This window comes from Salvelinus fontinalis, chromosome 8 (genome assembly GCF_029448725.1).
Source record: "Salvelinus fontinalis isolate EN_2023a chromosome 8, ASM2944872v1, whole genome shotgun sequence".
Lineage (NCBI taxonomy): Eukaryota > Metazoa > Chordata > Actinopteri > Salmoniformes > Salmonidae > Salvelinus > Salvelinus fontinalis.
In genome coordinates this window covers 29,869,467-29,892,841 of record NC_074672.1, presented here as the reverse complement: position 1 = coordinate 29,892,841, position 23,375 = coordinate 29,869,467, and the positions used below count along the sequence as shown (strand labels likewise).

At 41.2% G+C, this 23,375-nt stretch overlaps 3 protein-coding genes across 5 annotated transcripts in view; 2 read left to right on the top strand and 1 right to left on the bottom strand.

Moving 5' to 3' along the window:
• The window catches only part of LOC129861068 (coiled-coil domain-containing protein 71-like), a 79,892-nt gene extending 64,533 nt beyond the window's left edge, over positions 1-15,359 (top strand). The window contains exons 3-4 of one of the 3 annotated variants that reach the window (XR_008760503.1): positions 1,035-1,385; positions 9,331-15,359. Coding sequence is in view for 1 of the 3 variants with exons in the window: in XM_055932143.1 (XP_055788118.1) it covers positions 1,035-1,070 (36 nt within the window). In the remaining 2 variants the exon portion in view is untranslated. Of the gene's footprint in view, positions 1-1,034 lie in introns of all 3 variants that reach the window. The other 2 variants (XR_008760502.1, XM_055932143.1) reach the window with 2 other exon arrangements.
• A 1,927-nt stretch (positions 15,360-17,286) lies between these two features.
• LOC129861071 (ubiquinol-cytochrome-c reductase complex assembly factor 5) lies at positions 17,287-18,600 on the top strand. The gene is made up of 2 exons (XM_055932145.1): positions 17,287-17,630; positions 18,256-18,600. Exons 1-2 carry the CDS (start codon positions 17,474-17,476, stop codon positions 18,345-18,347), a joined length of 249 nt encoding a protein of 82 aa, XP_055788120.1. The 5' UTR covers positions 17,287-17,473; the 3' UTR covers positions 18,348-18,600.
• Positions 18,601-18,609: 9 nt separating this feature from the next.
• ognb (osteoglycin, paralog b) lies at positions 18,610-21,248 on the bottom strand. The gene is made up of 6 exons (XM_055932144.1): positions 21,060-21,248; positions 20,578-20,659; positions 20,112-20,276; positions 19,786-19,988; positions 19,499-19,591; positions 18,610-19,322 (listed from the first exon to the last, which is right to left on the bottom strand). Exons 1-6 carry the CDS (start codon positions 21,156-21,158, stop codon positions 19,152-19,154), a joined length of 813 nt encoding a protein of 270 aa, XP_055788119.1. The 5' UTR covers positions 21,159-21,248; the 3' UTR covers positions 18,610-19,151.
• Positions 21,249-23,375: the final 2,127 nt, after the last annotated feature.

Below are 23,375 nucleotides of genomic sequence, written 5' to 3'. Positions count from 1 at the left end.
TCCATTTTGTGTAGTTTTGTTCAAGCTCCTTCAGAGGTAGCCTTAGAGTTGTGTACTAAGGAGCAGTTAATTGAAATTGCTGAACATTATCAGATTGAGATTGTTGATAAAAAAATTAAAGAGACTGTTAAAACTAGCTTAAAGCAGGGTCTTAGGGAAATGGGTGTCCCGGGTTCAAATCCCGGATGAGCCCCCACTTGTCACAAGCCGGCTCATAGCCTGTGACAAATGAGAGGACACGAACAACAGGTATAGGCCAATTCAAAAGTGTTCTTTATTATTAAACAAACTATTAACTTAAACTAAGAAATAGGAATGAGGTGTGGATGTATCATAATGTAAGGTGTATGTAAAGTGCATGGGTGCATGAATATGTGTGTGTGAACATGACTGAGTGAAAACTATGCAAAACTAAAAAGGAACAAACAAATCATGAGCATACCTGGAGGAGCAGAGAGAGAGAGCAAGAGCAAGAAAGGGAGAGGTGATTAGTAAGCAGTTTTATACCCTGAGCCCAGGTGGCTCCAATCACTTAACGACCCTCCTCTGCCTGCAGGAGGAACCGCCCCCTGCACTGCAGAGGAGGAGCCGTGACACATGCTTTTCATCCAAAATTCCGAATGCTGCCCCCTACCCTAGAGAAGTTAAAGGGTACACACATTACATTTTCTTAAGTATTTATTGTCAGTGTTTTGGTTACACACATGTAAATTCTCTTGATAAGAAATGTACTGAAAAACCAAATGTAAACCTGATACACAATGTTTGAAATGTCAGAGTCTGAGATACAGGGAAAGAAACACTAACTTAATGGGTTGAATAACCTCTGACATCTGTTCTGACTTTCTGGGAGGCCTGACCCTCACTAGAAAGTCTAGAGACATTGGATGAGATTTAAATGTAGTATGTAAACACTGATAATTAGGAAGACGTTTATATTTTCTCAATAGTCCTATGTGTGATTCGTACCATGACTGTTGTGTTTTTTTGGGATGCATGAATCACGATATGTTGTTTTTGTCTTGTTTCAATAGAAATCTAACCAGATTGGGTCTGCTGGATGTTTGTGATTTCTGCCTAAGGATTAGCCCTCTAACTCCTTGACCGTGTAACTGCAATGAGATCGCCAAGATGATAGGGGAGTATAAGCCAATTTGCAAAAATGGTTTCAACTGTGTGTTGTTCTCTTTAACATTTGTCTTAGACATTTGTATTAAGAATATTGTTAGAAGTAATAATTTGTCATACAGTAAATAGTTTGTCTGGATTTCCTGAATCAGAAATGCCCTAACTAAACTGTTCTGGTCTGTCCTCTCTCAAGGTTATGGCGAAGGTGACCACAGATGGTATCTCGATGCACGGAAGGAATAATTCAACCAAGAACAGTGAGCCTCACCACCTCTAACCATCTGAAGTAATAGCAACAATGGCGTTCACTGTGGTCCTTCACCTCTTCTTCCTGAGTCCAAGCCAGCAATCTGTAACACAGCATCCAGTTGAAGCTATCAACTGAGCTTTCTCTCATGCCTTTTCTTTACTTTACTAGCTGACAACTTTATGTTTGTTTTTTTTCTTTTTAATTACCGTTTATATTTTTAGTTTTTCCATCGCAACTTTTTTCCCTCATTCAACTTTTTCACTCCGGACGCTTTCTGGACATGGTTCATCAGCACTTTCAACAGCCGAAGCTAAGTAGGAACATTAACATGATGTCTTCTAATTGCAGTCGCTGTACTCATAATATACAGGAGAACGATCGCCTTATGGCGAGGATAGCTGTGCTGCAAGCCCAGCTTCAGACGCAATCGTTAGGCAAGGGTAATTTCAGTGTAGGAAAGGATGAAACAGCGTCTGTGCCACCAGTAAGTACAGATAGTAACGTTAGTATAAATCCCCCCGCACAGTCCCCGCAGCCGGACAACTTTCTCATGGCTTCTGGAGGGAAATGCTGTAGGAATGCTCAACTGGTGTCGCTCATTCAGCCGACAAACTTTCAACCGGTTTTCCCCATTAAGTAGCGAGTCGGAGTCTGAGGCCGAGTCTTCTCTTGTCTCTACTCCTCCCGTTACGGGGTCTGAGACGCCGAAGGCTCCCACCATTAGCTCTGACAAATTGAAAACCCTAGTCATTGGCGACTCCATTACCCGCAGTATTAGACTTAAAACGAATCACCCAGCGATCATACACTGTTTACCAGGGGGCAGGGCTACCGACGTTAAGGCTAATCTGAAGATGGTGCTGGCTAAAGCTAAAACTGGCGAGTGTAGAGAGTATAGAGATATCGTTATCCACGTCGGCACCAACGATGTTAGGATGAAACAGTCAGAGGTCACCAAGCGCAACATAGCTTCAGCGTGTAAATCAGCTAGAAAGATGTCGGCATCGAGTAATTGTCTCTGGCCCCCTCCCAGTTAGGGGGAGTGACGAGCTCTACAGCAGTCTCACAACTCAATCGCTGGTTGAAAACTGTTTTCTGCCCCTCCCAAAAGATAGAATTTGTAGATAATTGGCCCTCTTTCTGGGACTCACCCACAAACAGGACCAAGCCTGACCTGCTGAGGAGTGACGGACTCCATCCTAGCTGGAGGGGTGCTCTCATCTTATCTACCAACATAGACAGGGCTCTAACTCCTCTAGCTCCACAATGAAATAGGGTGCAGGCCAGGCAGCAGGCTGTTAGCCAACCTGCCAGCTTAGTGGAGTCTGCCACTAGCATAGTCAGTGTAGTCAGCTCAGCCATCCCCATTGAGACTGTGTCTGTGCCTCGACCTAGGTTGGGCAAAACTAAACATGGCGGTGTTCGCCTTAGCAATCTCATTAGGATAAAGACCTCCTCCATTCCTGCCATTATTGAAAGAGATCGTGATACCTCACATCTCAAAATAGGGTTACTTAATGTTAGATCCCTCACTTCAAAGGCAGTTATAGTCAATGAACTAATCACTGATCATAATCTTGATGTGATTGGCCTGACTGAAACATGGCTTTAAGCCTGATGAATTTACTGTGTTAAATGAGGCCTCTCCTCCTGGTTACACTAGTGACCATATCCCCCGTGCATCCCGCAAAGGCGGAGGTGTTGCTAACATTTATGATAGCAATTTTCAATTTACAAAAAAAAAAAGACGTTTTCGTCTTTTGAGCTTCTAGTCATGAAATCTGTGCAGCCTACTCAATCACTTTTTATAGCTACTGTTTACAGGCCTCCTGGGCCATATACAGCGTTCCTATCTGAGTTCCCTGAATTCCTATCGGACCTTGTAGTCATAGCAGATCATATTCTAATTTTTGGTGATTTTAATATTCATATGGAGAAGTCCACAGACCCACTCCAAAAGGCTTTCGGAGCCATCATCGACTCAGTGGGTTTTGTCCAACATGTCTCTGGACCTACTCACTGCCACAGTCATACTCTGGACCTAGTTTTGTCCCATGGAATAAATGTTGTAGATCTTAATGTTTTTCCTCATAATCCTGGACTATCGGACCACCATTTTATTACGTTTGCAATCGCAACAAATAATCTGCTCAGACCCCAACCAAGGAGCATCAAAAGTCGTGCTATAAATTCTCAGACAACACAAAAATTCCTTGATGCCCTTCCAGACTCCTTCTGCCTACCCAAGGACGTCAGAGGACAAAAATTAGTTAACCACCTAACTGAGGAACTCAATTTAAACTTGCGCAATACCCTAGATGCAGTTGCCCCCCTAAAAACGAAAAACATTTGTCATAAGAAACTAGCTCCCTGGTATACAGAAAATACCCGAGCTCTGAAGCAAGCTTCCAGAAAATGGCGCCACACCAAACTGGAAGTCTTCCAACTAGCTTAGAAAGACAGTACCGTGCAGTATCGAAGAGCCCTCACTGCTGCTCGATCATCCTACTTTTCCAACTTAACCTGTTTGGGCTGCAGGGGCAGTATTGAGTGAGTAGCCGGATAAAAGGTGCCCATTTCAAACGGCCTCGTACTCAATTCTTGCTCGTACAATATGCATATTATTATTACTATTGGATAGAAAACACTCTAGTTTCTAAAACAGTTTGAATTATATCTGTGTAAAACAGAACTCATTTGGCACAAACTTCCTGACCAGGAAGTGGAAAGTCTGAAATCGAGGCTCTGTTCTAGTTCCTGCCTATAAATGGGCATGATACGTATTAGTATACATGCACTTCATACACCTTCCCCTGGATGTCAAGAGGCGGTGAGAGAAGAAATTGAGTGTTTATCTTGGTCTGAAGTGGAATACAAGCTCTTTGTATGACGTGTCACCCATTTCCTGTTTTCGGGAAGGCGTGAGAAGGAACCTGGATTTGCCTTCTGATAAGCTGCCGTTATGGACGACTAATATCTCCGGCTTTGATTTTATTTGATACATGTGACCATATCATCGTAAAGTATGTTTTTTCAATAATCTGATTAAACTATTTCCGGGAGTTTTGCCGTGTTCCGTTCTCTTCCGTTTGTTGACATGGAGAGATTCGCGCCACTTGGCAAGTGTGCTTGCTAAATCGAGAGGGAAAAAGGCCGTTCTAAATCCAAACAACGATTGTTCCCGTCAAAGGACCCCTTGTACAACATTCTGATGAAAGATCAGCAAAAGTAGGACCCATTTTATGATGCTATTTCATATATCTGTCGAACATGTTGTGCTAGTCGTTTGCGCCCAGCTTTTGGGTACTCTCTCGCTATACATTTACATTTACATTTAAGTCATTTAGCAGACGCTCTTATCCAGAGCGACTTACAAATTGGTGCATTCACCTTATGACATCCAGTGGAACAGCCACTTTACAATAGTGCATCTAGATCTTTTAAGGGGGGGGGGGCAGAAGGATTGCTTTATCCTAGGTATTCCTTGAAGAGGTGGGGTTTCAGGTGTCTCCGGAAGGTGGTGATTGACTCCGCTGTCCTGGCGTCGTGAGGGAGTTTGTTCCACCATTGGGGTGCCAGAGCAGCGAACAGTTTTGACTGGGCTGAGCGGGAACTGTACTTCCTCAGTGGTAGGGAGGCGAGCAGGCCAGAGGTGGATGAACGCAGTGCCCTTGTTTGGGTGTAGGGCCTGATCAGAGCCTGAAGGTACTGAGGTGCCGTTCCCCTCACAGCTCCGTAGGCAAGCACCATGGTCTTGTAGCGGATGCGAGCTTCAACTGGAAGCCAGTGGAGAGAGCGGAGGAGCGGGGTGACGTGAGAGAACTTGGGAAGGTTGAACACCAGACGGGCTGCGGCGTTCTGGATGAGTTGTAGGGGTTTAATGGCACAGGCAGGGAGCCCAGCCAACAGCGAGTTGCAGTAATCCAGACGGGAGATGACAAGTGCCTGGATTAGGACCTGCGCCGCTTCCTGTGTGAGGCAGGGTCGTACTCTGCGGATGTTGTAGAGCATGAACCTACAGGAACGGGCCACCGCCTTGATGTTGGTGGAGAACGACAGGGTGTTGTCCAGGATCACGCCAAGGTTCTTAGCGCTCTGGGAGGAGGACACAATGGAGTTGTCAACCGTGATGGCGAGATCATGGAACGGACAGTCCTTCCCCGGGAGGAAGAGCAGCTCCGTCTTGCCGAGGTTCAGCTTGAGGTGGTGATCCGTCATCCACACTGATATGTCTGCCAGACATGCAGAGATGCGATTCGCCACCTGGTCATCAGAAGGGGGAAAGGAGAAGATTAATTGTGTGTCGTCTGCATAGCAATGATAGGAGAGACCATGTGAGGTTATGACAGAGCCAGGTGACTTGGTGTATAGCGAGAATAGGAGAGGGCCTAGAACAGAGCCCTGGGGGACACCAGTGGTGAGAGCGCGTGGTGAGGAGACAGATTCTCGCCACGCCACCTGGTAGGAGCGACCTGTCAGGTAGGACGCAATCCAAGCGTGGGCCGCGCCGGAGATGCCCAACTCGGAGAGGGTGGAGAGGAGGATCTGATACCTAATACCTAAGCTGGATGTCGTAATGAAGTTATTTTTAGAATTCTAACACAGCGATTGCATTAAGAACTAGTGTATCTATCATTTTCTATACAACATGTATTTTTTAGTTATGTTTATGAATAGCTATTTGATCAGAATATGTGTCAAAAATATCCGGACGTTGTGGGAAAAAGATGCTACGTTAGCACAATGTATAACCACTGATTTCAACTCTAAATATGCAAATTTTCGAACAAAACATAAGTGTATGTATAACCTGATGTTATAGGACTGTCATCTGATGAAGCTTATCAAGGTTAGTCAAAAATTATATATCTTTTGCTGGTTTGTTACGATCGCTAACTTTTGCTGCTTGGAAATGGCTTGTGTTTCTGGCTATTGTGGTAAGCTAATATAACGCTATATTGTGTTTTCGCTGTAAAACACTTAATAAATCGGAAATATTGGCTGGAATCACAAGATGCCTGTCTTTCATTTGCTGTACACTATATTTTTCAGAAATGTTTTATGATGAGTATTTAGTTATTTGACGTTGGTGTCTAATTATTCTGGATGCTTTCGGTGCAATTTCTGATTGTAGCTGCAATGTAAACTATAATTTATACCTGAAATATGCACATTTTTCGATCAAAACAGATTTATTGAATAACATGTTAGAAGACTGTCATCTGATGAAGTTGTTTGTTGGTTAGTTTGGTTGGTTCTTGGTTAGTTAGGTTGGCTTTGTGCATGCTACCTGTGCTGTGAAAAATGTCTGTCCTTTTTTGTATTTGGTGGTGAGCTAACATAAATGTGCTGTTTTCGCTGTAAAACATTTTAAAAATCAGACATGTTGGCTGGATTCACAAGATCTGTGTCTTTCATTAGCTGTATTGGACTTTAATGTGTGAAAGTTGAATATTTCAAAAAAATATATTTTGAATTTTGCGCCCTGCACGAAGTGGCTGTTGTCATATTGTGGCCGGCCTCGGGCTTGCAGCCAGAAGAAGTTAATTGAGGAAAATAAGAACAATCCAAAATTTATTTTTGATACTGTTGCAAAGCTAACTAAAAAGCAGCATTCCCCAAGAGAGGATGGCTTTCACTTCAGCAGTAATAAATTCATGAACTTCTTTGAGGAAAAGATCATTAGAAAGCAAATTACGGACTCCTCTTTAAATCTGCGTATTCCTGCAGGGCTTAGCTGTCCTGGATCTGCACAGCTCTGCCAGGGTCTGGGATCGGGAGAGACACTTAAGTGTTGTAGTACTATATCTCTTGACACAATGATGAAAATAATCATGGCCTCTAAACCTTCAAGCTGCATACTGGATCCTATTCCAACTAAACTACTGAAAGAGCTGCTTCATGTGCTTGGCCCTCCTATGTTGAACATAATCAACGGCTCTCTATCCACCGGATGTGTACCAAACTCACTAAACGTAGCAGTAATAAAGCCTCTCTTGAAAAAGCCAAACCTTGACCCGGAAAATATAAAAAAATAAATTGGCCTATATCGAATCTTCCATTCCTCTCAAAAAAATTTGAAAAAGCTGTTGCGCAGCAACTCACTGCCTTCCTGAAGACAAACAATTTATACGAAATGCTTCAGTCTGGTTTTAGACCCCATCATAGCACTGAGACTGCATTTGTGAAGGTGGTAAATGACCTTTTAATGGCGTCAGACCGAGGCTCTGCATCTGTCCTCGTGCTACTGGACCTTAGTGCTGCCTTTGACACCATCGATCACCACATTCTTTTGGAGAGACTGGAAACCCAAATTGGCTTACACGGACAAGTTCTGGCCTGGTTTAGATCTTATCTGTCGGAAAGATATCAGTTTGTCTCTGTGAATGGTTTGTCCTCTAACAAATCAACTGTACATTTCGGTGTTCCTCAAGGTTCCGTTTTAGGACCACTATTGTTTTCACTATATATTTTAGCTCTTGGGGATGTTATTCGAAAACATAATGTTAACTTTCACTGCTATGCGGATGACACACAGCTGACATTTCAATGAAACATGGTGAAGCCCCAAAATTGCCCTCGCTAGAAGCCTGTGTTTCAGACATAAGGAAGTGGATGGCTGATAACTTTCTACTTTTAAACTCGGACAAAACAGAGATGCTTGTTATAGGTCCCACGAAACAAAGATCTTCTGTTATATCTGACAATTAATCTTGATCGTTGTAAAGTCGTCTCAAATAAAACTGTGAAGGACCTCGGCGTTACTCTTGACCCTGATCTCTCTTTTGACGAACATATCAAGACTGTTTCAAGGACAGCTTTTTTCCATCTACGTAACATTGCAAAAATCAGAAATGTTCTGTCCAAAAATGATGCAGAAAAATTAATCCATGCATTTGTTACTTCTAGGATAGACTACTGCAATGCTTTACTTTCCAGCTACCCGGATAAAGCACTAAATAAACTTCAGTTAGTGCTAAATACGGCTGCTAGAATCCTGACTAAAACCAAGAAATTTGATCATATTACTCCAGTGCTAGCTTCCCTACACTGGCTTCCTGTTAAGGCAAGGGCTGATTTCAAGGTTTTACTGTTAACCTATAAAGCGTTACATGGGCTTGCTCCTACCTATCTTTCCGAGTTGGTCCTGCCGTACATACCTACACGTACGCTACGGTCACAAGACGCAGGCCTCCTAATTGTCCCTAGAATTTCTAAGCAAACAGCTGGAGGCAGGGCTTTCTCCTATAGATCTCCATTTTTATGGAACGGTCTGCCTACCCATGTGAGAGACGCAGACTCGGTCTCAACCTTTAAGTCTTTACTGAAGACTTATCTCTTCAATAGGTCATATGATTGAGTGTAGTCTGGCTCAGGAGTGTGAAGGTGAACGGAAAGGCTCTGGAGCAACGAACCGCCCTTGCTGTCTCTGCCTGGCCGGTTCCCCTCTCTCCACTGGGATTCTCTGCCTCTAACCCTATTACAGGGGCTGAGTCACTGGCTTACTGGTGCTCTTTCATGCCGTCCCTAGGAGGGGTGCGTCACTCGAGTGGGTTGAGTTACTGACGTGATCTTCCTGTCTGGGTTGGCGCCCCCCCTTGGTTTGTGCTGTGGTGGAGATATTTGTGGGCTATACTCGGCCTTGTCTCAGGATTGTAAGTTGGTGGTTGAAGATATCCCTCTAGTGGTGCGGGGGCTGTGCTTTGGCAAAGTGGGTGGGGTTATATCCTTCCTGTTTGGCCCTGTCCGGGGGTATCATCGGATGGGGCCACAGTGTCTCCTGACCCCTCCTGTCTCAGCCTCCAATATTTATGCTGCAGTAGTTTGTGTCGGGGGGCTAGGGTCAGTTGGTTATATCTGGAGTACTTCTCCTGTCTTATCCAGTGTCCTGTGTGAATTTAAGTATGCTCTCTCTAATTCTCTCCTTCTCTCTTTCTTTCTCTCTCTCGGAGAACCTGAGCCCTAGGACCATACGTCAGGACTACCCGGCATGATGACTCCTTGCTGTCTCCAGTCCACCTGGCCTTGCTGCTGTTCCAGTTTCAACTGTTCTGCCTGCGGTTATGGAACCCCTTCCTGTCCCAGACCTGCTGCTTTCAACTCTTAATGATCGGCTATGAAAAGCCAACTGACATTTATTCCTGATTATTATTTGACCATGCTTGTCACTTATGAACATTTTGAACATCTTGGCCATGTTCTGTTATAATCTCCACCCGGCACAGCCAGAAGAGGACTGGCCACCCCTCATAGCCTGGTTCCTCTCTAGGTTTCTTCCTAGGTTTTGGCCTTTCTAGGGAGTTTTTCCTAGCCACCGTGCTTCTACACCTGCATTGCTTGCTGTTTGGGGTTTTAGGCTGGGTTTTTGTACAGCACTTCGAGATATTAGCTGATATACGAAGGGCTATATAAAATAAACTTGATTTGATTTTCTCTCAGGAGTGAGACATGAGTCCACGTGGAGTGAGCATGGAGAGAGAACCGGTCCAAACTTCTCTCATGCTACTGGTGTACTTGGTAGGAAAATAGACAAGACATAATGGACCGTAAAGGACAGTGGCGGCTCAGGTGGTTGATTTGTCTGCGTGGGAAAATCAGATTATTATCAAGGGCCATCCACTTTGAACATGTGCCATTGGGAGGACAAACTGAAATACTATCTAAAGAAGAAAATGAAGAAACGCCAGAAGAATGAGTGCCGGGGGAGGGGTCAACCGTGCTCATAATTGATTTAGGCTTGTCCAAAATTGTTCATTTGGAGTATCAGGCTAATTGTGAAGGTCTGCAAACTGCGAAATGTATAGTAATTTAGACAAAAAATGCATTGAGATACCGATCTGTCATTAACATACGACTCGCGTCAAAAGCTCCAGCTGAAATGTCATTGCCAAAATCCATAAATGAAATCGTGTAATGAAGCATACAGTGCATTCGGAAAGTAATCAGACACCTTCACTTTTCCCCATTTTGTTACGTTACAGCCTTATTCTAAAAAATAAAAATAAAAAAATCCTCAAACTTTACACAATACCACATAATGACAAAGCAAAAACAGGTTTAAAGACATTTTTGCAAATTTATATAAAAAAGATACCTTATTTAAATAACTATTCAGACCCCTTGATATGAGACTCAAAATATTGCTCAGGTGCATTGTTTCCATTGATCATCCTTGATGTTTCTACAACTTGATTGGAGTTCAACCTGTGGTAAATTAAATTGATTGGACATGATTTGTAAAGACACACACCTGTCTATATAAGGTACCACAGTTGACAGTGCATGTCAGAGCAAAAACCAAGACATGAGGTCGAAGGAATTGTCTGATGAGCTCCAAGACAGGATTGTGTCGAGGCACAGATCTGGGGAAGTGTACAAAAAAAATTCTGCAGAATTGAAGGTCCCCAAGAACACAGTGGCCTCCATCATTCTTAAATGGAAGAAGTTTTGAACCCACAAGACTCTTCCTAGAGCTGGCTGCTCGGCCAAACTGAGTAATCGGGGAAGAAGGGCCTCGGTCAGGAAGGTGACCAATAACCCCATGGCCACTCTGACAGAGCTCCAGAGTTCATCTGTGGAGATGGGAGAACATTCCAGAAGGACAACCATCTCTGCAGCACTCCACCAATCAGGCCTTTGGTAGAGTGGCCAGATAGAAGACCACTCCTCAGTAAAAGGCACGACAGCCCGCTTGGAGTTTGCCAAAAGGCACCTCAAGACTCAGACTATGAGAAATAAGATTCTCTGGCCTGGTGAAACCAAGAATGAACTCTGGTCTAAATGCGAAGCGTCCCGTCTGGAGGAAACCTGGCACCATCCCTACGGTGAAACATGGTGGTGGCAGCATCATGCTGTTATATTTGTCAGAGGCAGGGACTGGGAGACTAGTCAGGATCAAGGGAAAGATGAACGGAGCAAAGTACAGAGAGATCCTTGATGAAAACCTGCTCCAGAGCACTCAGGACCTCGGAAGATTAACCTTCATCCCAGTCTAACAGGACAATGACCCTAAGTACACAGCCAAGACGAAGCAGGAGTGGTTTCGGGACAAGTCTCTGAACGTCCTTGAGTGGCCCGGACTTGAACCCAATGAAAGATCTCTGAAGAGACCTGAAAATAGCTGTGCAGCAACACTCCCCATACAACCTGACAGCTTGAGAGGATCTGCAGAGAGTAATGGGAGAAACTCCCCAAATACAGGTGTGCCAAGCTTGTAGCATCATACCCAAGAGGACTCGAGGCTGTAATCGCTGCTTTAAAGTACTAAGTAAAGGGTCTGGGCACTCCTGTAAATGTGATATATAAAAATAAATATTTTGCAAAAATAAATAACCAGTTTTGCGTTGTCATTATGGGGTATTGTGTGTAGATTGAGGGGGGAAATGATTTAATCCATTTTAGAATAAGGCTGTCACGTAGCAAAATGTGGAAAAAGTCAAGGGGTCTGAATACTTTCCGAATGCACTGCATGTGTAACTGTATGAAGTGAAGGTCTTAAGTTACCTATAAAACCATTGCAATAGAAAGTTGTAAGAGCTATGGAAACAATCTGAGTCTATAGATCCCTTGTGTGTATTTTAGATAGTTCAACCCAGAGTGAAGGGGTTTGAAAACATGAGATGTCTGGTTTTATGTTTTAATTCCGCTTACTTCATAGAAGAACCTCCTTTTGATAGAAGATATAATACATTAAAATTTTACGATAAATATCACAGAGTATTACGAGGAGGGATTGTGAAGGTAAATGTTTGTGCTTTTCTAATAACCAATTTGGCTGGGTTCATGCAAGTGACTGATTGATCGTGCTGGGAGGAATGCTCACTATCAGTATAGGCAAATTGGCAGTACGCCCGGAACATTGTTTTGAGGAGGGAAAGGGATATCTGTTTCAAGGTCTAAGCTTGGAGAGAAGAAGCCTCATGAGGTATTGGTCGGTCACATATATGAACCAAAAGTTAATGATAAATAATGTAATTCATGCAAATTTAACTTGTCTGTGTAAGCAGTATATAAGAACTAACAGGACTGCCCTGATGGAGCTCCTGACTGACGTGTACTATGGTGCATTGAGTTTGTTGGAACCTCTCCAGCTTGCTGTTAATAATGATTCATTTAAGATTAACTGCAGGTGTCCCTGGTGGTAATTTCCACGACAGCAGCAATACTAATAATGATTTACCTAGTGTCGTTCATGAGCTGTCACTATAAGGATATATATTGTGACTGTTAACTTAGTGATCCCTTTGTGCGCCTATCCCGTTAACGGGATTGATTTGACAACACCCAGTGAAATAGCAGCGCACCAAATTCAAAAACAGAAATACTCATAATAATAATTAATAAATCATGCAAGTGTTGTACATGGGTTTAAAGATGCACTTCTTGTTAATCCAGCCACAGTGTCAGATATCAAAAAGGCTTTACGGCGAAAGCAAACCATGCTATTTTTTGAGGACAGCACCCCAGCAAACATGCACATGAAAATCATAATTCAACCCGCCAGGCACAACACAAAAGTCAGAAATAACATATAATGCATGCCTTACCTTTGAAGATCTTCTGTTGGCACTCCAATATGTCCATTAAACATCACAAATTGTCCTTTTGTTCGATAATTTCTGTCGTTATATATCCAAAATGTTAATTTATTTGGAGCGTATGATTCAGAAAATACACCGGTTCCAACTTGCGCAACATGACTACACATTATCTAATTGGTTACCTGTAAACTTGATCCAAACATTTCACACAACTTTCCTAATCCAACTTTAGGTATTTTTAAACGTAAATAATCAATCAAATTTAAGACTGAATAAACTGTGTTCAATACCGGAGGAAAACAAAGTGGAGCGAGCTTTTAGGTCACATACCTCAACCACAACAGTACACTTCACTCGACCCTCGTTCTGAACAGGGCTACTTCTTCATTTCAAAACATCAACCAATTTCTAAAGACTGACATCCAGTAGAAGCGATAGGAACTGCAAGCAACTGCTTTAGAATTCTAGATTCCCCTTAAACCCATTGAAAAGTGTGACTTCAAAAAAAAATTGTCCTGGATGGTTTGTCATCGGGGTTTCGCCTGCCAAATAAGTTCTGTTATACTCAGACATCATTCAAACAGTTTTAGAAACTTCAGAGTGTTTTCTATCCAGGTCTACTAATAATATGCATGTCCTAGCTTCAGGGCTTGAGTAGCAGGCAGTTTACTTTGGGCACACTTTTCATCCGGACGTGAAAATAGTGCCCCCTAGCCTTAAGAAGTTTTAAAGGGGCAATCAGCAGTTGCTACATCCATTTTTGGACATATAAATTCATATCTACCCATTGATTCTTGAAGAATATAACTTATTTCAACTGTCTTACCCCATCAGAAACCAATATAAGCTCGTTTTACTCCAATGTTTGTAAACAAAGTAAATGTAAACAAACACTATATAGCCTCAACATGGTTGAAAATATAATTTTGATATCATAGATGGTCAGTCCTTTTATGATGCCAAAATGCATCATACTGGCTATATTTTGAAAGTTATATCTTAACATTTATTGCTGACTAGCAAAATATATTGGTACTATATCAACAATGGTCTACGCTAATGAAACTAATAGAAAATAGTTTTTTGTGGAGTTTTCTTTCAAGATACTTGGACGCTTCTGCTTATTGTCACTTGCTCAGCTGTGTAGGCATACTGTTGCAAGCTACGTTTAGGAGTTAGGTTAAAGTGTTAGGGGAGAGATTAGCTAAAAGAGTTAAGGTTAAGGGGAAGGGTTAGCTAACATGCTAAGTAGTTGCAACCTTTGGCTTTCTAGATGTTCTTGTTATACCCTGTCATGACGTTGGCCTGTTGGGGAGGTTTATGACCCCCATAAATACCTTTCCCCTTTTTTTCTCTCCCTACTCTACCGATGTGACTATTGAAAATCCCTTTGTTAACTTAGTCTGGTAACATCAAAAGGTGGGAAACTGAACCATATTTCGGTAATCCAGCCAGTTGAAAATATGCGTTGGTACTTAATTAATATGGTGTCAGATCAGTTGGTGTCTGAGACATTATTACTGATAGGACGACAAACTGTATCTTGGAAAGTCGACACATTCTAGTTCAGATTCACATGTTATTGTTGTGCAATTTAAATGTTTAAATGTCATTTTAGCTTCTAAAGGAGAGAATTGGTTGTCATAGAGTAAACTCTGCTCACTCAGAACCCGCCCAAGTGAACAGACTTTGGTTGTAAACTATGAAACACGCCCTTCTTTCACCACTGTATAAACCCGTTGACAAAAATTAAACTTCCTGTTCCAAGGACGTGAGGACTTGCGGTCCCCACGTTGAAAGGACAAAGACCACCTACAGAACTAAGCCAACCTCAGCAAGAACCTAACAAAATTAGCATTGAATGTCAATGTGAAGGTGACGATAGACACGCCGAAAGGATGAATTGACTATACCAGCCAGAATATAGCACGAGCTTAAAAGTATGGCAACTTGGTATGAACTTTGAACTCTTCACTCCAGAAGTGATACCCTCTCCGCCCGCTAAACGTGGGCTAGGAGAGGACGGACAGAGTATCCATTCTACCACAAGACGACGGTACTACCAAGTAGCCATTCTATTCTTCAAGGACAACCCGGCCTTCCATCTACGACCAAACGATCGAAGTGCAGCTCAGAGTAAATATTTATTGCATTTTTCTTTTCCAAATGGGCGGTTATTTAGAAATGCATAAAATACTGTATTTACGATAGCATAGCTGCCTACGGCCCGATAGACACAAAACCGTTTTTGTTCCTCAGTCTTCCTGCTCTTTCATTCAAACCCAACCCCCTTTATTTGTGTAACCAGCCGTCATATATGTTCCGTCCGCTAGGGACGTTTTCCTTCATGACATAATTTGTAATCAATGTATGATCCATTCTGTGTAGTTGTAACTCTGTGTGATTATTTAGGTATTTAGTAAATAAATACTTAAACCAAATTTTGTATTGCTGATTCAACTTGTTAGCCAGGGCTCATGAAGATAACCAAGAATTTACAACTTTGTCACGATCGTTGGTTGAATTAATGGATCAAGGCGCAGCGTACTTAGAGTTCCACATGTTTAATAAATATGAAACTCACCAAAAACAATACAGAAGAAACCGAAACATGACGTTCTGGGCTGCTCACAGGCAGCTACACAAAAACAAGATCCCACAAACTACAGGTGGGAAAAGGCTGCCTAAATATGATCCCCAATCAGAGACAACGATAGACAGCTGCCTCTGATTGGGAACCATATCAGGCCAACAAAGAAATAGAAAACATAGATTGCCCACCCTAGTCACACCCTGACCTAACCAAATAGAGAATTAAAAGGATCTCTAAGGTCAGGGCGTGACACTTTCAGATGAGACTAAATAGGGTGATGATTAAATATTGACTGCTATTGAGGTAAAAGATTACCAGGTCTTTAAGAGTTTATTCGGAAGATAACAGCTCTATAAACATTATTTCATGGTGCCCCAAATTTCTAGTTAATTATTTACCTGATTAGCTTAATCAGGTAATATTAATTACAGAGAAATGATTTTATAGCATGTCATATCACTTAATCCGGCATAGCCAAAGACACGACAACCCCTACTCATCCACACCGACCAGCCACCCTGCTTTAGTGTTTTTTAAGTAACCATCTGTCGTATGTAACCATATCAACATAAAATAGCATACTATTTTGAGTGTCCTATATTTACATTTACTATGTTACGTCTAGTCTACGAGACCAGGCTGTTAATTTTCGCATGGTGGGCAGTTGTCATGTATGAGTTATGACACTAGGAGGCTATATAAACCCTTTCACATTTTTTGCACATCCCTCTCTAAGGTGTTGAGGTTGGTGATTATAGATCTTTCTCTGGGAAATGAGGAAGGCAACCTTTCCATGTCAGCATACCCCTGAGATACAGATTGGGGATGTGAGGAAGATAACCTGTCTGTGCCAGTGTACCCCAGAGAGACAGAGGCTCATTATGCTTCAAAAATAGTCTGGGTTTATCAGAGGTTCTAAAACTCCATCAATTATATTAATTTGATATATAACATATTTATATCATAGATAAGTAACAAGTTTTTGAGAAGATGAAATATTCTGACATTTGGCTAAATACTGTTTTAGTAGTGCTATCTAAATAGAGACAATGAGCCAAGTCACCAGGTGTGCATTATTTGTGCCACATTTTAACCTGGATGCTTTAATATTTTGAAGGTAGTGCAGAAGCTTGATATCAGCGCAGATTTATTGGCTTTGTATTGCACTACAAGCTTATTTTTAAGTTGTGCACTGACCTGTGTTTTCAGTGGTATTATAATTCATACCTTTTTGAAAGCTTGCAAGGATGAATTGTTCTCAGACAAAAATACATTTGTTGGTCTGGATGACAACTGCTTTAACCAAATATGCTCTTTCAGGTACACTGCACACAAAGGCCAGTTATTTGCATCCTCTGAGGGATGCACAGTCTCCATTGGAAAACCAACCCACCTGAACAGGTGGTATCAGATACGCTCAATAATTGCTGAAATAGAGGAAATTCTACCCTGCCTGCACCTGGTGTCCCCCCTGTGTACACCTTATGACAAAAATAGATATTACACTCAGGACGAAGGAAAACGATTTAAATATTTTAAAAACTATACATTTAGGATATTCATCCATTGTGTTATGTGGTTATAATACATTGTAAGACGTGTCATAAGCATGTATAACCCCTCATTTCATACATCAAGCAATCTTGATGGTGGTTGATAGTCTTTGGTAAGGAGGTAAGTAGTTGGATATCTTGTTGGTAGTTGAATATCTTTGGTAAGAGCGTGACGTCACGTGAACCAATGAAAACGCTTAAATATATGACGTCTGCAACGCCATTTTGTCTTATGCAGCATCGCGATAAAGACAGTGGTAAAGGACAAAGTCGCCATGCATGGTATGCAATAAAGTAAGTAACATAAGAGATCATTAATGGCATTTTACTTAGTCGGTATGCTACCTTGCTTGCTACTTAGGTAATTGAAAATACTGTGAGTGTTAAAACACGAGGAACAGAAGAGATAATGTTTCAGAGGAAGAGTCAAAATATCAAGTACTTCCTGAGTCTTGTGCCAGGGAAACGTCGCTTTGGAGTGTACAGATTTCTGCCCGTCTTCTTCTGTATTGGAGGTGTGATGGAATGGGTCATGATCAACGTGAGGATAGGAAGGGAGACATTCTGTAAGTATTCAAACCTCTGGCTGACTATCTGCACTGTCAAACTAGCGAACACGATTGAAGCATCACTGTATGTGGATGTACGTACAGTAGTACTGCTGCTTTGCCAAGATCCCAGACTTCAACTGTTGTAACACGGGTGGTTAACGTTAGTGCAGTGGCCCTGTACGTTTCTGTTTTAACCCACATTCAGGTTGTTCACTACAGTGGGGTCAACAGTGGGATAGTCCTTGATATCTCAGGTCTTTTAATTGATATCTCAGGTCTTTTAATGGAGATACATTGTGTGTGGATGCATAGAAGGGAGTGTGCCTGTGGCCTCCCAATGTGAGTACTACCTCTGCCACAAGATCCCAGGCTTGTATGGTGTTTGTCCTGTAACCAAAGGGTCACTCATTCAAACCCTGCTCCAGTTGTTCCTCTGAAATCGACACTGTAGTATAAATTGGATTCAGACAACTTGGGCTACTGCTGAGGTTACAGTCAATACAAGTCTGTTGGTCCTCTTCAAAAAGCTAAGATTGTGCAATTAAGTCAATGGTTGAGCTACTGTAAACAGTTTAATATTTATTTATTATAGAATCAGTTAACCCATCCCCTGTTTCATTCATCTCCATTTCTCCCTCAGATGATGTCTACAGAAGAAAGAAGTCAGAGAGGGAATACCAGCAGAAGATCGAGGATGGATTGATTGTACTTACTAAACCAGTAGCCAAGTGAATTACTGAACCAGTAGCCACTATAATGGAAGTAGAACACTTGAGATGTGATCAGGACACAAACACTGGTGTTTGCAATGCAATGGACTTGAGGCAAAAATGTCTGGATGGTTCAAAAGACTGATATTTAATGTACGGGGAAAAAATGTTTGTTTATTTATGTACTCTTTGTGATACTGAGCTTGGATGAAACATTTTTCAGAGCCAAATGTGACAAGGTGGTATTTGTCTAATAAAAGTTACATTACTCCGTGGAGGCATCGCAGTGTCGTTTGAATCATTTTATATTGTTTTTATTCAGATAAATGAATATAAACATTTACGGCAAATTACATGTTATACCCATTTAAAATATAGGTAAACAGTTTCAAATGTTAGCAAATTGTAGTTAGACTTTATGTACATTTATTAGCAATTATTACTTGAAAAGTAGATGAATGCAACTGATGCGATTTCCAGATGTGCTATTGGAAATATAAAACATTGATAAAAAATGGTCAAAAGAGTATTGTGCATATAGTTATGTTGTGTAAGAGAACTCCTGCCCTACTTAAGAGGGCACCAATTTAGCCAATCATGGTTGGTAAGATTGACTTAAGAGACATTCAATTGTAACTTACAAAACAAACACATTTCTCATATTACATAGCTCTGCTCTATATTGTAACATACCAGTACACACTTCTCATATTACATGCCACTGCTGTGCTATGGTCTATTGACTTGTGTATTACATTAGTTGGCCCTTTTCACAAGGGAACCCCTCACTGTAGTATTGTGGTCCTCCTTAGACTTTCCCACTGGTTCAGTGGTACGGTCCAATGGGCAGAGCCCTGAGGCAAACAAAACTGTTGGGATGCTTGGCCAGCATCAGAGGGTTGCCATCCAGTCTCACCTCCTCCATGTTGGCTCTGATGTACTGAGTGTTGTTGCCTTGGCAGAAGGTCTCATCCGATAGCGTGGTGATCTTATTGTTCTGCAGGCGGAGTAGATTAGAAGACAGATGTTGGTTGGTAAACTTTTATTGTTTCGTTTTTTTTTACAATTATGCATTTGCCTGCACCTGCATTTATACTCTAAAATGTGTTGTTAGGTGAAAGATACATATTTGTCTAAATGTTATTGATGTGGGAAGCAAAGTTGTAAACAGACATATAGGTGCACAATGTGGAGACTCTCTGGAAGTTGTGGTATCGCCTCCAGCTCGTTATTGCCAAGGTAGAGGTACGCCATCTTGGTGAGTTTCTGAGAAAAGAGATTTGATGTTTTGTTTACATACTACAGTGTATTTCAGGTAAGATTCATGTTTGGCATAGAATTTGTTGTTGAAATTCTATTGACATTCAATGCAACCATTACTCAGACTGTAAAATGTTACTGTATGTAAAAAAAGATATACAGTGTTTGCTCCAGAATCTTGGACTGACTTCCTGGCTTACCTTAAAAGCGGTTGACTTTATACCCTTGGTTTTAAGCTGGTTGTAATTGGCATTGAAGGATATGAGTTTGGCAGGTAACATGGGTAGTTTGGCCAGCTTGTTCTCTGAGAGATTGAGCTCTTCAAGGAGGGCAAGCTTTGAGAAAGCGCCGTCTTCTATCTCAGAGATGAGGTTCCCAGTCAGATCGATTCTTCTCAAAGTTGCTATAAAATGTTAAAGACCATAAACTTTAGAGAAGGTTCACTTAAAAAGTTTGAGTGATAAGTGAATAACATATTGTTTTCTTTTAAAGTCCACAGTGTTGCAAAGCTACTCTAATCACTAACCAATGTCTGCAAAGTCTTTGTTGGTGATTTTTGTGATTTTGTTGTAGCGTGCGTAGAGATAGGCAGTTTCCTTGGGCAGGGATGGAACTGCTGTCATCTCAGGGGAGACCTCCTCACAGTATACTGACCCAGTCAGACACACACACAGTAGGCACGTGGGCAGCTCTGAAATCCATAGTCATGTCCTTTAAATGCATTCTCCTTCAGCAATGACTTCCAAGTTTTCCTATCGATCAGCCAAGTAATCCCTCCCTGTATTCATCTCTCTTCATTCTTTATAGAAACCTAACATAAACGTGTGCCATAGTAGTCAACAGGGCACTACATGTAACATTCCTGCTGTAATGAGTGGTTGTTTAATGCATTCACAAAGGGGAAAACAGCTCATTAGACCTAGCATATGGCCTTAATAAATAAGTGATTGTGAACGCCTTTTCTCCAGTGTGTCTCGAGATAATAAACTCACCACCCTCATCTTTCGGAGCTGCTGCTGGGCTTGTATCTGAGTCTCCAGCGGTGTCATAGTCTGGGATGGTCACAACCTCTTTCTGTGGAATTGTTTAGAAGAAATGTCTCCAGATCACCTCACAAGAGAAGACATAAGCTGGCTATTTTATTTCACACCAACTGAGTTTTACTAACGGTCTGATTATCTGCTAAGCAAGTATTTATAATCTCACCAATGTACACCAATGAATAGTCTTCACAGACTAATAATGTATGTTGAGTCATCATTTAGGCAGGGATAGGGTTTGGCACCTGGTGTGTGGGTCTTTTACAACTCTCATATGCAAACTTTAAGCTTTATAGTTGTATTATAGATTCTGCTAAGTTTTTAGAGGTATGGATCCTGCCTCAAAAATACATTCTCATAAACTCTAAACAAAATCAAATAATCATGAATTTGCCCAAAAACATTTACAAAAGATATGCACTTCCAAAAATTACCTTAGGTTTCCTTGCTTCCATGTATCCATTTCTTGCTGCAGAAGAGAGCATCCACGGTACCAGAATAATGGTGAAAAACAAAGTCCTCAGGTCTATCATTGTGTCTAACAGCTGGGATAGGAGCAGAACAATACTGAGGACAGAGGGGTAGGGCTGTGAGTACTGGGCTGAGATCTGAGTGAGCAGGAGGAGAATTTTCCATCCAGTTTTAAAGAAAAGCTGCTAGTGAAGTATTAAGTAAGACTAGGAAACAAACCTTAACCCAATATTTGCTGTCAAAGTAGCCTTCTCATCTCGTCAGTTTTGACTGCTTTTGTTAATTGGCATGTTTTAGAAAATTGTGAAATCTGACAGTAGGCCTTGGATGCATGTCATTTCAGGTTAAACCACACCGGTTCATAACATTTGAAAATAAAACATTCAACTCTAATGGTTTTAAGCCAAACATATCTTTATTTATTTTTCTTGTAACAAACCGTTATGTTATGGATGTTATGGTTTCTCTATCAACAATGGTCTCGTGTTGCGCAGTATCATGGTTGTGTTCAGTAGGCACGAAAATGGGGAAAATGCATGTTCTTATTGGACATTCATTCCTCCTGTTTAGTGCCCACACAACCCAGTTGATTGAGGCGTCTGTATGTTACAGAGGGTAAGGCTGCCATTGTAAGCTCAGGTGTATTCATTACGCCAATTGTTATGGATGTTATGGACTAGAAAGTGTTATAAAGTGATGAAAAGATGAACTTGTATATCAAGAGTGTAAAATGAACATGTATATCAAGAGCGTAAAACGCATATAACACGTATATATAACGCAAACCCCTGTGCTGTGTATGTCGGAAAAAAAGTTGGAAAAAGTTAATGGAAAAAGGCTGGCCTTTAAAAACAAGAACTATTTATCTGGAAAATACTGACTGGTGTGGACAGAGTGCAGAGAGAGAGAGAACTTAAACGTAAAGAGCAGTGGGATATGATTACTGGAATTTTGGACAGAACTCTTTTGCATGAAGTGATTATAAAATCTAATGCCAAAGCAAGCAATGAAGAAAGGAATGTATTCTTCTTACTAACACCTCCCTTTCTGACTTAAAACTCCAACAAAAATGTTTCCCCTGGTCTCTCGTGGTTTTATTTGGAAATGTTTTGTGTAGAAGCGTTTGTTACAAGTCAGCATCTACTGTCTGCCCCTCCTATAATTTTTCAGAGTGCAGGTGTCCATCTAGTTTCTCAAACTTGGTTCATGTGAGAAAAACAGTTTTACTTGAGAGCTTGTCCAACTATGGGAGCAGCCAATATTAAGACAAATGCATACCTAAAAGTATGTGTAAGGCTTGTTTAAACTGTTGCCCTCAAACTAGGCTGTACACATAAACAATTGAACTATCTCTCTTTTGCTTCTTTACAAATTAAAAACATTCCTCATCCTAAGTACCTTGACAGTTTTCCTACATTTCGCTCCATTTTCCATGAAAAGATATACAAGGTTCTCCTCTGGCTGTTCTCATGTTTTTCCATGCCTCATTTTTCCAATTGGCATGGTTTATGTGAGATATTTAAAATCATTTTAATGCAATAACAATATGGTGTAATTTCGATTATTATTAGCATTATTATATTCATCATACTCTCGGTGCACTTTTGCAAAGCAATCTCACTTATATTCAAAGGTGATGAGATGAGAACTTTGGTAATTTTTTAATAAAGTAGATGTGTGGTCCTAGAAGTGAATTCCCAGAGTGAGACATATCATGTTAATATGTGATACAGGAGATACAACCATGCTTCTATAGTTTTTGTGGAGGTGTGACTGACCATTTTCCCACCATAGTTTATTCCCCATTTATTTGCTACTTTATAATCTTGGCCTCCATGAGCATGTGGATATGATTTGATTACTTAAACAGAGGTGTACTTTCACTGAAGTCTGCTTTAGACATAAAGAGGTTTAATGGGAGTCTTTGTAGAATCTGCTGCACAGGACAAGTCGTACCTAGACACTGAAACTGTGCTGCCCTTTTATGACTGCCTGTCTTATTGAAAAAAGGTAAGTATGTGGAAATGGTTCATTGCTGTAACAGATCAAATTAATGATAAACGAGTTACTTTGGCAAGAGCAGAAATTCAAGCCTTTTGGGTCCATATCATCTCACCTCGGGGACAACAAACCAGCCAAAACAAATGCTTTTTGTCATTTTATATTATGCTTGTTACCGATCAATGATTTGTTTTAGACAAAAAGCATATTGTTTCACTCCCGTTGAGAGCAGTCAGCCGAACTGTAGATGGAAATACCAAACCAAAAGAAAGGACAAA